Source organism: Pelodiscus sinensis, chromosome 10, assembly GCF_052426305.1.
Source record: "Pelodiscus sinensis isolate ZL-2025 chromosome 10, ASM5242630v1, whole genome shotgun sequence".
In the NCBI taxonomy this organism is placed as follows: domain Eukaryota; kingdom Metazoa; phylum Chordata; order Testudines; family Trionychidae; genus Pelodiscus; species Pelodiscus sinensis.
In genome coordinates, this window is record NC_143061.1 from 1,975,444 (window position 1) to 1,988,846 (window position 13,403).

The 13,403-nt window shown below is 47.6% G+C and overlaps 1 protein-coding gene across 1 annotated transcript in view; it reads right to left on the reverse strand.

The window, feature by feature from the left end:
- Positions 1–10,235, reverse strand: part of LOC102451664 (IgGFc-binding protein-like) — a 113,108-nt gene extending 102,873 nt beyond the window's left edge. The window contains exons 1-4 of the mRNA XM_089780988.1: positions 10,085–10,235; positions 9,082–9,231; positions 8,103–8,365; positions 3,899–3,980 (exon numbers count right to left, since the gene is read on the reverse strand). Coding sequence (XP_089637114.1) covers positions 3,899–3,980; positions 8,103–8,365; positions 9,082–9,231; positions 10,085–10,163 — 574 coding nt within the window. The 5' untranslated portion in view covers positions 10,164–10,235. The remainder of the gene's footprint in view (positions 1–3,898; positions 3,981–8,102; positions 8,366–9,081; positions 9,232–10,084) is intronic.
- Positions 10,236–13,403: the final 3,168 nt, after the last annotated feature.

Here is a 13,403-nt window from a genome sequence, read left to right on the forward strand (position 1 = left end):
CAAAGCTCAGTGAATCACACCTTTAGTTCATTCACCATCCAACAGCCATGAACATTGGAGTACTTACTATTGCATCTCCTGCCTGGGCTTCCAGACAGGAATTAAACTATTAATCTAGCAAGACAAGATTGGAAAGGGGAAACTATAGCAGGGTTCAAAAAGAACTAGAGAAGTTCATGGGCTATCAATGGCTATTAGCCATGACGGGCAGGTATGGTGTCCCTATCCTGTGTCTCCCAGAAGGAGGTAGTGGGTGGCAAGGTGGATCACTGATTCCCCGTTCTGTTCATTCCCTCTGGGGCACCTGGCATTGGCCACTTTTGGTAGACTAGAGACTGGTCTAGGTAGTTCTTTGGTCTGACCCAATATGGACCTGCTTATGTTCTTATCTGTGTTTTTATGTTGAGATAGATGAGGTAATATATCATATCTGATCAACTTCTGTTGGTGAGAGAGACAAAATATTGAGTGCACACTGAGCTCCCTTCGAATTTCCCAGAGCAGCCAAGAGTGTCACTGCAGAATAGAAGGTGAAATGTCCAACACTTGTCTATTATCATCATATCTTAGTCTAATAACAGATATTACCTCACCCACCTTGTCTCTCTAATATCCTAGGATCAAGATGGCCAGAAGCACACTATTATTCCCATGGGGTACGTCTACACTACACACTTATTTCAAAATAAGCTGGAACAGTTATTCCGAAATAGCTTATTTTGAAATAGAACGTCTACACTGCACGGAAGCCTGAAAATTAGTCTGAATCAGCCTTCTGTAATGTAGACGTGCTATCTCGATTTAGAGCCCTGGGAGGCACTGGGGAGGAATAACTTAGAATGATCCGGAGGAGGGGCTATTTTGAAATAGCAGCAGTGGAGCATCGACACACGCCTTATTTCGAAATAGCTATTTTGGAGTAGGCATTATTCCACGTCGAGTGAGGTTTACAGATTTTGGAATAAGACGTCCGTTATTTCAAAATTATTTTGAAATACCAGAATAGCTGTGTAGATGCTCGAGTTTTTTTTCTGAAATCATGCTAGTTATCTTGAAATAAAGGTACAGGCAGTCCCCGGGTTACGTACAAGATAGGGACTATAGGTTTGTTCTTAAGTTGAATTTGTATGTAAGTCGGAACTGGCTCCAGATTCAGCCGCTGCTGCTGAAACTGACCAGTGGCTGACTATAGGATGCCCCGGGCTTCCTGGAATCAGCCGCTGATCAGTTTCAACAGCGGCTGAATCTGGACGCCTGGGACAGAACAGCTGGGGCACTGCCGGGTAGGTCCCCGCAGGACCAACCCGGCAGCACCCCAGCTGCTCTACCCGAGGTGTCCCCAAGTCAGCTGCTGCTGAAACTGATCAGCGGCTGATTCCAGTAAGCCCAGGGCATCCTATAGTCAGCCACTGGTCAGTTTCAGCAGTGGGTGACTTGGGGACGCCTGGGGCAGAGCAGCTGGGGTGCTGCTGGGTTGCTCCAGTAGCACCGCTCCTCGGCGTTACTGGACCAACTGGGCAGCACCCCAGATGCTCTACCCCAGGCGTCCTGATTCAGTCGCTGCTGAAACTGACCAGCAGCGGCTGAATCAGAACGCCTGGGGCAGAGCAGCTGGGTTGCTGCCGGGTTGGTCCAGTAGCGCCGAGGAGCAGCGCTGCAGGACCAACCCGGTAGCCCCCAGCTGCTCTACCCCAGGCGTCCGCAACAAAAGCCTGGATTGCTGGGGGGGAGGGGCGCACTAGCTGCGCACCTCACCCCCCAGCAGACCAGGGAGACCCGGAGCAAAGCCACGGAGGAGGGGGCCCCGCTTTGCTGGAACCCCCAGCAGACCAGAGAGACAGGAGCAAAGCCGCTCGGGGGGGGGGGGGGGTCCCCGCCTGGGCGGCTTTGCTCCTGTCTCCCTGGTCTGATGGGGGGTCCAGCAAAGCCACTGGACCCCCCCCCCAACAGACCAGGGAGACAGGAGCAAAGCTGCACAGGCAGGGGGAGGGTCCCCTGCCTGGGCGGCTTTGCCCCGGAGCAAAGGAGCAAAGCCGCACAGGCGGCGGCTTTGCTCCTTTCCCCGGAGCAAAGCCACCCAGGTTGGGGGGGGGGGGGGTTCCCCGCCTGGGTGGCTTTGCTCCTGTCTCCCTGGTCTGCTGGGGGTTTCAGCAAAGCTGCTGGACCCCCCCAGCAGACCAGGGAGAGCGGAGCAGTTTTTCTCGCCCCGGAGGACACAGGTGGCAGACCTGCCGCCCATGAGCTCCGGGGCAAGAAAAGCCCAGTTCGTATGTGCAGAAAGTCGGATCCGCGTAAGTCGGGGACTGCCTGTACAGATACACACACCCTTAGAGAATTTCTAAGCATTTGGGACATATTCTGCCCTCGCGTTCATACAAAGAGAAGAGGAACCATGCGAAATCTGACACTTGCGATGACGTGCCAATTCAGTACAGACGTTTAAGGAGACAGTCATGTCAGAGAAATTCACCTGAACTCGGTGGAGGAAGTGACGTGGAAGAAGAGGAAGTGGTGACTGATCCAGGGCTCGCTGTTGTTGTAGGTCCATCTCCTGTAATGAGAGAATGCCATGGAATTTACTGTATATTCTTGTTCCAGAAAATCCTAGAATCATAGAATACTAGGACTGGAAGGGACCTTGAGTGGTCATCGAGTCCAGTCCCCTGCCCCCATGGCAGGACCCAGTACTGTCTAGACCATCCCTGATAGACATTTATCTAACCTACTCTTCAATATCTCCAGAGATGGGGATTCCACAACCTCCCTGGGCAATTTATTCCAGTGTTTGACCACCCCTACAGTTAGGAACTTTTTCCTAATGTCCAACCTAAACCTCCCTTGCTGCAGTTTAAGCTCATTGCTTCTTGTTCTGTCCCCAGAGTCCAAGATGAACAAGTTTTCTCCATCCTCCTTATGACACCCTTTTAGATACCTGGAATAAGATTTAAATTCAGGAATAAGGGATCTTCCGGAAAAGGCTTTATTTTCCAAAAGATCCCGTCTAGACTGGCACTTTTCTCCGGCAAAGCTCCGAGCCGGAAAAAAGCGGCAGCCATGTTCATGCAAATGCCGTGGGGGATATTTAAATCACCCACAGCATTTGCAATTCCGAAGTGTCTCATTAGCATCCCTTTTCCGGAAAAGGGTGCCAATGTAGACACAGCCGGTGGGTATATCAAGAGCAGCCCTGCAGGGGTCAGTCGTAGCTGCACTACTAGTCCATGTTTTCATTCGTAACTTGGCTAATGGAGTATAGAGTATGCTCATAAAATGTGCATGGGAAGGCTTGCAAGCCCTTTGGAGGACAGGACAGTTCCATAGTGTAGATGTTTTTAGATGTGTTCGGAGCTGGGATTTTGTTTTGGTAAATATAAAGATATCGACCAGCCTCAAAATCTATCTGAGAATCAGACTTCTCCAAAGCCCGTGCTATTATGGTCTGAGAGTTTGGGCTGTGCTTCACTCCCACTCACTGGCATTTCTCTGTGCAATGTCACAGAGCAGTATGCTTTGCAGAGCTCCTATGCAAAGATTTCTGGCTCTTTCTTGCTTTACAGTTACAAGCTGAATTGAGGAGCCCAGTGAAACCACGGGGCGGGTGACATTCAGCTGCTTTGGGGGTTGATTAAAAACCTACATTTGCTGAATTTCAGGAAAATGGACTGATTTTCAGACCACCTTGCAGCTTGTGTGGAAGCAAATGGCAATGCTTGAGAAAGGAGTTGGGTGTACATGAGGGAGAACCCCCAGTAAATTTAGACAAGTTTCACTGTGAATGTTTTGAGCTTTTTAAATAAGGTTTGACCCTTTTGGGGTCCCTTAGTCTCTGTTGGACTGGGGTACGGCAAACAAGTGGAAAAGGGGGATGGAGATCACTGGGGCATAGGGACAGACTTACCACAAGGTCCATTCCTGACACCCACGTTGTCCACTGCTGTGTCCCCGTATTCTGTCAATCCTCGAACAGCCTCAAAAATGACCTAGGCAAGATGCAAAGTGAATCAGACATGTTTGGGCGATGAAAAGGGACAGCCTCACAGCCAAAGCAGGATCCTTCCCTGCACTGTATTTCCAGAGCGCTTTTTCTATATTTTAGACATCTCACGTGAGAGTTGGGCACTTCTCTGGCTTTCCGTGGAATAACGTTTTGTATTAAAGCAAAGACTGAAAGAGACACTACAATTCTGCTTTTCCTGGCAAAAGGTGGTACTGAGAGAGAAAAAATATACTTACATACATATCATCTAACTAAAAGCAACAATGAAACTTACTAATACTGACTGCTGTCTTAATTTTCCTGGTGTGAAGTAGTAGCTTTGTTTGAGGGGATGGTAAATTTACTGGAAGTGAGCAGAGAATTAAACTCAAATAAGATGTTTTTCTAATCAGGAACAACTCATGGGCCTAAGTTGCAATGTTAAGAACTGAATGTAGATCCAAATGTTTGTACAGTCTTGTTCACAACCCACATTCTGCAGGGAACCCATGATAAAGGGTTCACCAATATAAAGAATGAAAAACTGAAATCAATGGCTTGCCCAGATGGCATCAAGATTCGAACCTTTGTAACATAGGCCTGAAAAAGCAATGATCGCTTTGTAAGTCAAGTATTTCCAGTAGAGCCTACAGGCACAGTAAACTTCTGATAATCCGGCACCTTTAGGACCCAGGGGGTGCTGGATTATCAGATATGCCGGACTATCGGAAAGGGGGGCTATGAGGGGTCTGGGATGGGGGGGATGCCACCCCAGACCTCTCATAGGCCCCCCTTCCGATAGTCCGGCTCTGCCCCAGGCGTCCCCGATTCAGCCGCTGCTGGTCAGTTTCAGCAGCGGCTGAATCAGGGATGCCTGGGGCAGAGCAGCTGGGATGCTGCCGGGTTGGTCCCGTAGCGCTGCCCCTCGGCGCTGCGGGACCAACCCAGCAGCACCCCAGCTGCTCTGCCCCCAGCTTCCCTGATTCAGCTGCTTGTCAATTTCAGCAGCGGCTGAATCGGGGAAGCCGGGCACAGAGCAGCTCCAATGGTCCGGCTGCCGAGCACTTTTGGGTTCCCAATGGTGCCGGACCATCAGGAGTGCCGGAGCATTGGATGCCGGACCAATGGAGTTTTACTGTATATAGACCAAGGCTACATTGTACAAGGTGATGAACAAATACATGACAAAAAGACTATTCTGATCCCAACCTTACAACTTAAGTATAAGATAATGTATGCATGTATAAGTGTACATCAGTCTTATGATACTTCCAAGGTGCTATAGCGGATGGCAATGTCTAAAAAGCCAGCAGATTACAAGAGTATTTGAAATAAACAATTTATTCAGATGGCAGTTATCTGATGTATATTTTAAGCAGTTACTGAAATTTCAAGGGCAGGAATATGCCAAAATGGGAATTGTTCCAAATTCCTCCCCTCTCCCATAACAGCTTTTGTAAGCAGAATATTTTGGTTACATTTTATAGTACAGGCAGTCCCCAGGTTACGTACAAGATAGGGACTGTAAATTTGTTCTTAAGTTGAATTTGTATGTAAGTCGGAACTGGTACATATTGTAGGGGAAACTCTAGCCAAACATTTCTCCAGAGCTCAGTTTTAATCTCCCACATCTCACTTCCCTCAGTCCTTTATTCTCAAGCTGAGGTGTCTTCTGAGAAATGCTGCTCTGTGTCTCCCTGGTCTGCTGGGGAGGGGGCGCTAGCTTCGTGTCTCCCTGGTCTGCTGGGGGGAAGCAGCTAGTGTGGGGTTGCCTCACCCCGTTTGTAAGTAGGGATCCGATGTAAGTCGGATCCATGTAACCCGGGGACTGCCTGTACAGTGATCTTAAATTATCATGTAATTGAAGTCCAGTTATAGTGTAAATATATTGTGCTTATGCTTTTTGACAGTTACTATGGATGTAAATGATTGAAGCTAACAGCATGGCTAACTCACTCATTCTCACATCTTTCCTAGTGGATATCATTTTAGAATCCAGGTTCATAAACTACATTGTGGTTACACCCTAATTAAGAGCATAAGACTGATCACACTGGGTCAGAGCAACGATCCATTTACTCCAGTATCCTGCCTTCTGACAGTGGCCAATGCCAGATGCTCCAGAGGGAATGAACAGAACAGGGAATCATCAAGGGTAAGTCTACACAGCAATGCCATTTCGAAATAACTTAGTCCACATCTACACAGCAGGCAGATATTTTGAAATAGTGTCAGAATAGTGTCAAGCTGGAGGACTTCTTACTCCAACTCCTGTAACCCTCATTGTATGAGGAGTAAGGGAAGTGGGAGGAAGAGCGCTAAATTTCAAAATAAGTGCTATGTAGATGCTCCCTATTTCGAAATAAGATACACAATAGACATAGTTCAATTTGTGTCGCTTATTTCGAGTTAAGCCCTTCAATGTAGATTTACCCCCAGTGATCTATCCCCTGTCATTCTCTCCCAGCTTCTGGCAAACAGAGGCTAGGAACACCCAGAGCATTCTGTTACATCCCAGTTCTGCCGGGCTAATAAACACTGATGGATCTATCCTCTGTGAATTTACTTAGTTCTTTTTTTACCCTGTTATAATTTTAGCCTTCACAACATCACCTGACAAAGAGTTCCATAGGTTGACTGTGTGTTGTGTGAAGAAACACTTCCTTTTGTTGATTTTAAACCTGTTTATTAATTTCACTGGGTGACCTCTATTTCTGGTGTTATGTGAACGAGTAAATAACATTTCCTTGTTCCTTTTCTCCATATCAGTCATGATTTTACAGACCTCTATCATGTCTCCCTGCCTTACCTATCTCTTTTCCTAGCAGAAAAGTCCCCATCTTTTTAATCTCTGTTCATACAGAAGTTGTTCCATACCTCTCATCATTTTGGTTGTCATTCTCTGTACCTTTTCCAATTCCAAAATATCTTCTTTGAGATGGGGCAACCAGAGCTGCCCACAGTATTTGGATTTATATAGAGGGCGTGATATTTTCTGCCTTGTTCTCTATTAGTTTCCTAATGCTTCCTAACATTCTGTTAGCTCTTTTGACTGCTGCTGCACATTGAATGGATGTTTTCAGAAAACTAGCCACAGCGACTCTAAAATCTTTTTTGAGTGGTAGCAGCTAGTTAAGAGCCCATTATTTTGTGTGTGTATTGCCAAAGCAGCTCTCAGTTATACTCTGCCATGCGGTTAACATAGCAGGAGGAGTACTCGGAGGAGTGGGGCACAAACACTGTCATGACACTGTCATTGTAATGTAACTACCGAGCATTTTATTTAAGATCGTTGTATCTCAAGATGTAACCAAGATGTTCTTGATTTTTGGCACAACTCCTTCAAGCTTGCAAGGGCAGGGCAAAAACATGGCAGATACTATACAGAGTGAGCTAGACAGATTAGAGGATTGGGCCAAAAGAAATCTGAGAAGGTTCAACAAGGACAACTGCAGAGTCTGTCCGTGGGATGAAAGAATCCCAAGCACTGTTACAGGCTGGGGACCGACTGGCTAAGTAGCAGTTCAGCAGAAAAGGTCCTGGGGGTTACAGTGGATAAGAAGCTGGATATGAGTCAACAGTGCGCCCTTGTAGCCAAGAAGGCTCTGGTGAGGCCACATCTGGAATATTGTGTCCAATTGCCCCCTGCCCCCACTACAGAAAGGATGTGGATGCATTGGAGAGGGTCCAGCAGAGAGCAACCAAAATGATTAGGGGGCTGGAGCACTTGACCTACGAGGAGAGGCTGAGGGACTTGGGTCTGTTTAGTCTGCAGAAGCGAAGAGTGAGGGGGGATTTGAGAGCAGCCTTCAACTCCCTGAAGGGAGGTTCCAAAGAGGATGGAGAGAGGCTGTTCTCAGTGGTGACACGTTACAGTGGGTGAGGTCTAGGTTGGATATTCAGAAAAACTGTTTCCCTAGGAGGGTAGTGAAGTACTGGAATGGGCTCCCTAAGGAGGGGGTGGAATCTCTATCCCTAGAGGTTGTTAAGTCTTGGCTTGACAAAGCCCTGGCTGGATTGATTTAATTGGGGTTGGTCCTGCTTTGGGGTTGGACTCGATGACTCCTGAGGTCTCTTCCAGCCCTTGTGTTCTTGGATTCTAGTAGTATGTTCCCAGTGTAATTACCTTTATCCTTCTCTCATTCGGAAAGGGAACAGTGGTGAAACCATGCATCCAAGAAGAACTCTGGTTTCCTTTCCGACTCCACACTAGATCTTCCAGTCCCTCATTCTGGACAATCACTTTAAGCTCATTCTGGTCCTCTGACCCAGACATGTGATACTGGAAGTCTATGCATATGTCTCCAGAAACCACAATTTCAGGGCTCTCAATCCTGTTGGTGTCAAATGGGATGAGGTTACTGGCCTCTTGGTAAATAAAATAGCCACCTGTAGGGTGAAAAGAGCAAATCAATTGCAAAATCCTGGTGTTTTACAGGTGTAATTTAAAATTAAAGTGTTAACCATGTCTAGAGTAGGGCTTGGACATTATTTAATAGCACAGAGCAACACTACATTACAAATAGGGATGAGAAATGAAGTGAATATTGTTTCTGGCAGTTGTAGGCAGAAAGCAATTACTCAGACCTGAATATAATCTGGAGACCAGAGTTAAAACACCCCATTTCGTACAAGCAGTGCTATGGAATTTTTCATGACCACACCTAGTCAAAACCTTTTATGTCACTTCTAAAATATGGCATAGTACCCCCTTCTGCCATGCGTGGTTCTGTTCTGACTCAGAAACTTATCAACTACTGACTCCCTCCTGCAGCACCTAAGTTCACTTTTAAGATCTCTGCTCTACAGCGGAGCAAAATTCTGATTTTGCAACCTGCAGGAAATGCCAACATTTATTTTTATAGTGAAACAGGATGAAAAGGTGCAATTTTGAAATTTACATGAAACGAAATAGTACAAAAAATTGGGTTAATTTGTCTGTGATTGACAAAGAATCTTGCATTTAGCAAAGTCAGGAAAGCAAATTAGCAGCAGAAAGAACATTTTTAAAAGCTTAATGAGCCTCATTTTGTTAAGAAAGGAAGAAAAGCCCAGCAGATGTCACATCTAGAGGAAAATGAATGGGGTTATAGATGAGTTCCTACTTCCATCGGGGTAGTCTCCATTGGGCCCCGTTCCCATGGTTGGTGTGGCATGCTTAGTTCTTATCCAGGCTCCTTGGTTCACTTTACAGGGCAGGGTCCAGTCACAAAACGGTCTCGAGTTGTTGTTAAAATCACACCCGGCGATGTAAGCTGAAATGCAGCATGGGATTAAAGGATAATGCTTTCTGGGCAGCACTGATACATTACATTTCAGGGGAAACTTCCTTCCTGTAAGCACAGCAGGACAATGGAGCAAACTGCACAGGTTGGCTGGGGAAGCCCTTTCGCTGGATGATTTCCAAAGGAGACTGGAGCCACCTGTCTTGGGTGGGTTAGACCAGCGGGTTTCAAACTCTTTTTCTCATGACTCCATGGAAGAAAATTGTTGCTGCTGCAGCCCAACAGAATGTGGCCGGAGCACGGGCTCCAAGGCAGGGCTGAGCATGGAGCTCTGGCCCGTAGCAGGGGACTCTGCCTCTGGGGAGGGTCAGGGCTGGGGCAGGAGGGGTTTACCTCAAATGGCTCCTGGTCAGCGGGGGGGTGGGGGGGCTAAGGCAGTTTCCTGCCTCTCCTGGCACCACAGACCAGGCTGCCCCCAGAAGCAGCTGGCAGCAGGTTCCCAGCCCATGGGAATGTGGAGCTAGTGCTCGGGGCAGGGGCAGTGCACGGAGCCCTGCCCCTGTGCGTTCTCCCTTCCCTGCCAGGAGCAGGGCCTGCTGCCAGCCGCTTCTGGAGCATGGCACAGTCTGTGGTGCAGGGACAGGCAGGGAGTCACCTTAGCCTTCACCCCTTCCCTCCCCCACTGCTCACCTGATCCCCCTGCAGAAACCAAACCCACCCCCCAGCACTGGGTCACAACCCATCCTTTGAAAACCACTGGTTTAAACACAACACAGCCTGCATCTTTGCAGGGGGTTAGGCTACAGGACCTTTGCGGTCCCTTCTAGCCCTGCGATTTATAGGACATTAACAATAAAAGGGAGGGAGAGAGAGAGGTAAATACCTGTCCCAGGATCCCAGGGTCCAAAGCCATTGCTTGTTTCTCTTTGCTTGAGCCTGCCAAGGAAAATGCTCAATAACATTCATGTGCACTTTAAAACGTTGTCAGAAAAGCAATAGTTTTAACACCACACACTAGAGAGGAAAGGCAAAGAGATGTAGCCCTGTCAGTCTGGTCTTGCTGAAACGAAAGAGAGGACTGTGCAGCCCTTTAAAGATTAACAAGATGGTTTATTAGGTGATGAGCTCATTATCTAGTAAACCATCTTGTTAGCCTCTAAAGGGCTGCACAGCCCTGTCCTTTGTTTAGAAGGAAAGGGAGAGCCCTCAGTGCTCCTGGGGCAAGGTGCCCGGAGGACAGATGGTCTTTCTACACCCTCTTAGTTTGTTTATTGCCAGAGCCAAGGTCCCTCTCACAGCTGCACCACAAGGTCTCATTGTGTCTTCCTACGGCTGTGGGGCTGTGGCAGAAACGAGCCGAGTTCTCTTCATCATATGGTAGAGATTCAACTCCTTGTCTGCTGAACAAAGGAAGGGGGTGAGTGACAGGTGGCTGGGAGAAGGGGCATTCTTAACTGGGGGGAGAATGAAGGAAGCAGACTAAGCCCAAGATGAGGGGAGGGGGGCCCAGGCGTCTGTGAACCCCTCCCCCCGAAAGGACTAAGGCTCTGCCCTGGCTCCTATGTCAACATGGAGCCTGCTGTATCTCGGAGAAGCAACAAACCCTTTTTACTCCACTGGCTGGCAGACAGTCACATCTGGCTGTGGATGGGGGTGCAGGGTCGGGGGCTCCCCGACACTGTGGGGACGGAACTGGTGCCCCTCTCGTGGTTGGGATCTGGCTGAGGGATCACTGGACAAGGCAGAGTTCAGATAAAGAGGCTGATTCACTGCTACCTCACAGACTGTGTCTTCGCTTCCTGCTATCCAAACGGGGCTTACATCCTGCCGTTTCGATGTGCACTTAGCCAGAATATGTCTCGTGGCCATTGCTAGAATGCCTGTTTTTCCTGCACCTTCTCCACACGCTCTACCACCTTCATCAGGCCTTGCAACCCATTCCCTAAACTCCATCAAAGGCTCCTCCAGGCAGGGACCCGTCCTACCATATGCGTGTAATGCCCCATGCACACCTGGCAGTGCTACAGACATAAGAAAGCCCCGAGCACGGTAGATACAGGCCAGAGCCAAAGCTGGGATCTGAGCACCAGCATGGAGCAGGAAGGCTGTCTCTCCGGTTATCAGATCCATTGACTCTGCACCCCATACACAGCAGCGGGAATGTGGAACAAGGAGAAGTGGAGGGCAGACAGGTTAAGGCTGCCACAGCAGCTCTGGACTGACTCTCCTGATGCTCTATAGCTAGTGAGAGTCAGGATTCTGTTTCCTTCCTCCAGTCTCCATGGTAACCCTTCTTCAAGCCCCTTCATTCAGGCCTGAAGTGGGGTGGAGAAGTCCTCAAGTGAATACCTCACACTTGTCCAGTAAATTATCTACCATTCAAATCTAAGCAATAACAAGCACAATAGGAACCAATGATAGCATTCAGCAGAGAGGCATGAAGTAAGGAAACACACGGTAACTAGAAAAGGCTTCCTGAAGCACGCTGCCTTACAGCTAAGCAGGAAAGCTGAAGACTGAAGATGGGCAAACCAAAGCAAGCGGAGCCACCCAACCCTAGACTCCAGGAACACGACCAAGCTGGAAGAATATCACCATTTAAAGTGCGCTCAGTACGGTCTTTAACTCATTGCACTGCATTCAGATTCCATAGTGATACGCATCTTAGAAATATCTGGCTAGCAAGACAGTCAGACAGGCACTTAAGTTCACAGCACTCAAAAAGAATCTGATAACGTAGTGGACCATTTGTTCAAGTTCTCTCTCCTCCCCCAGATGTGCCATGGTGCAATCCAGATGTGTTCCAGAGCTTTATCATGGCCAGTGACCAACACAAAACAGGTTTCAATAGAATGAAATTATTGCCTTATTTTCAACATAACAGATTCATTTGAATAATATCCTTCATTTCAAAGGGCGAAATGCATATTTGCCTTTAACATTATCCCAAGTAGCTGCATGAAGATACATTCAGGACCCTGCTACTTACTCTGTGGCATCCGGTGTGAGAGAGCATAAAATTAAAATGCATTGTAAGAGCCAGAGTGTCCACATTCTAGATCGAGTTAAATGTTCTGTGCGATACTCCGCACATATTAATCCACTGGCTTTTCAGGAAGGAAAGGAGGATGAAGGGAGTACAACAGACAAATATATTGACTAGTGGGTGGAGACAGTCATAAAAACCTTTTCAGCCAGGTGTCAGCAAGCCGCAACATAAATTGCAACATCAGCAGAGATCTTTCTATTTTATAATGCTTTCATGCCTCTTAGATCCGAGTGTTGGAAAGGAAAGCAATTGGACCCTGATCGTGTTCCGAGCGCTAGATAAAACAGGTTCATATTTTTGAAGGCTAGCTTGTTCCTTTTACGTTGAAATAATCCTCTCTGCTTCCTCTCTCATCATTCATGGGAGGAAAGGCTTCTCCAGTTTCACTGTTTAGTGTATACAGATGTGGTTTCTGTTATTTGTCAGGTTTTCTCTCAGTCGTTCATTTGATGCTACAGACCAGAATATAAGCTTTCAGTTTATTAACAGACACTGGAATTTTGGAGTCATTTTCAACAGCTTCCTGGAAAGGCAAAACCACTGGGCCTATGTGACCAACAGGGCAATTGCTTGTAATATTCTTTACTGATTTTAAGTTTAAGTAGGATAGGATTATAGTACTATAAGGCTGACACCATGTTCAATGTTTCTATTATTGTAGGTCAGGATTATAAGGAACCTTTCTTGTTGCGGGGAGATGCCATGAATGTGAGACCTGGGAGTTTGACTATAGCAGGGGTGGAGAACCTTTTTGGGGGTCAGGGCCACTGACCCACAGACAAATCAGTCAGGGGCTACACACAAGTGAGAACCCTCCACCCCCACGACCCCTCACCTGATTGGGATCCCCAATGTTGAGGGAGCCCCGAGCTTCAGGGCCAGATCCAGGCAAGCCAGGAGCTGCATCTGGCCCCTGAGTCTTAGGTTCTCTGCCCCTGGATTACACTGAAAATGTGCCAGACAAATTGGGATTTGGGAACAACAAGTGTTAAGTGGATTTCCTGGGCAATCCGTAGAGAGAGGTAAATACAAATTATCCAACTCCGGCTGTTCAAGAACGGAACCCTTTGAAGCTATACTCTGAGAACAGCCTTTTGTCTGCTGATCCTGGTTACAGAAAGTCAAGCTCAAAGGCCTCGGCAGTACAAAGAAC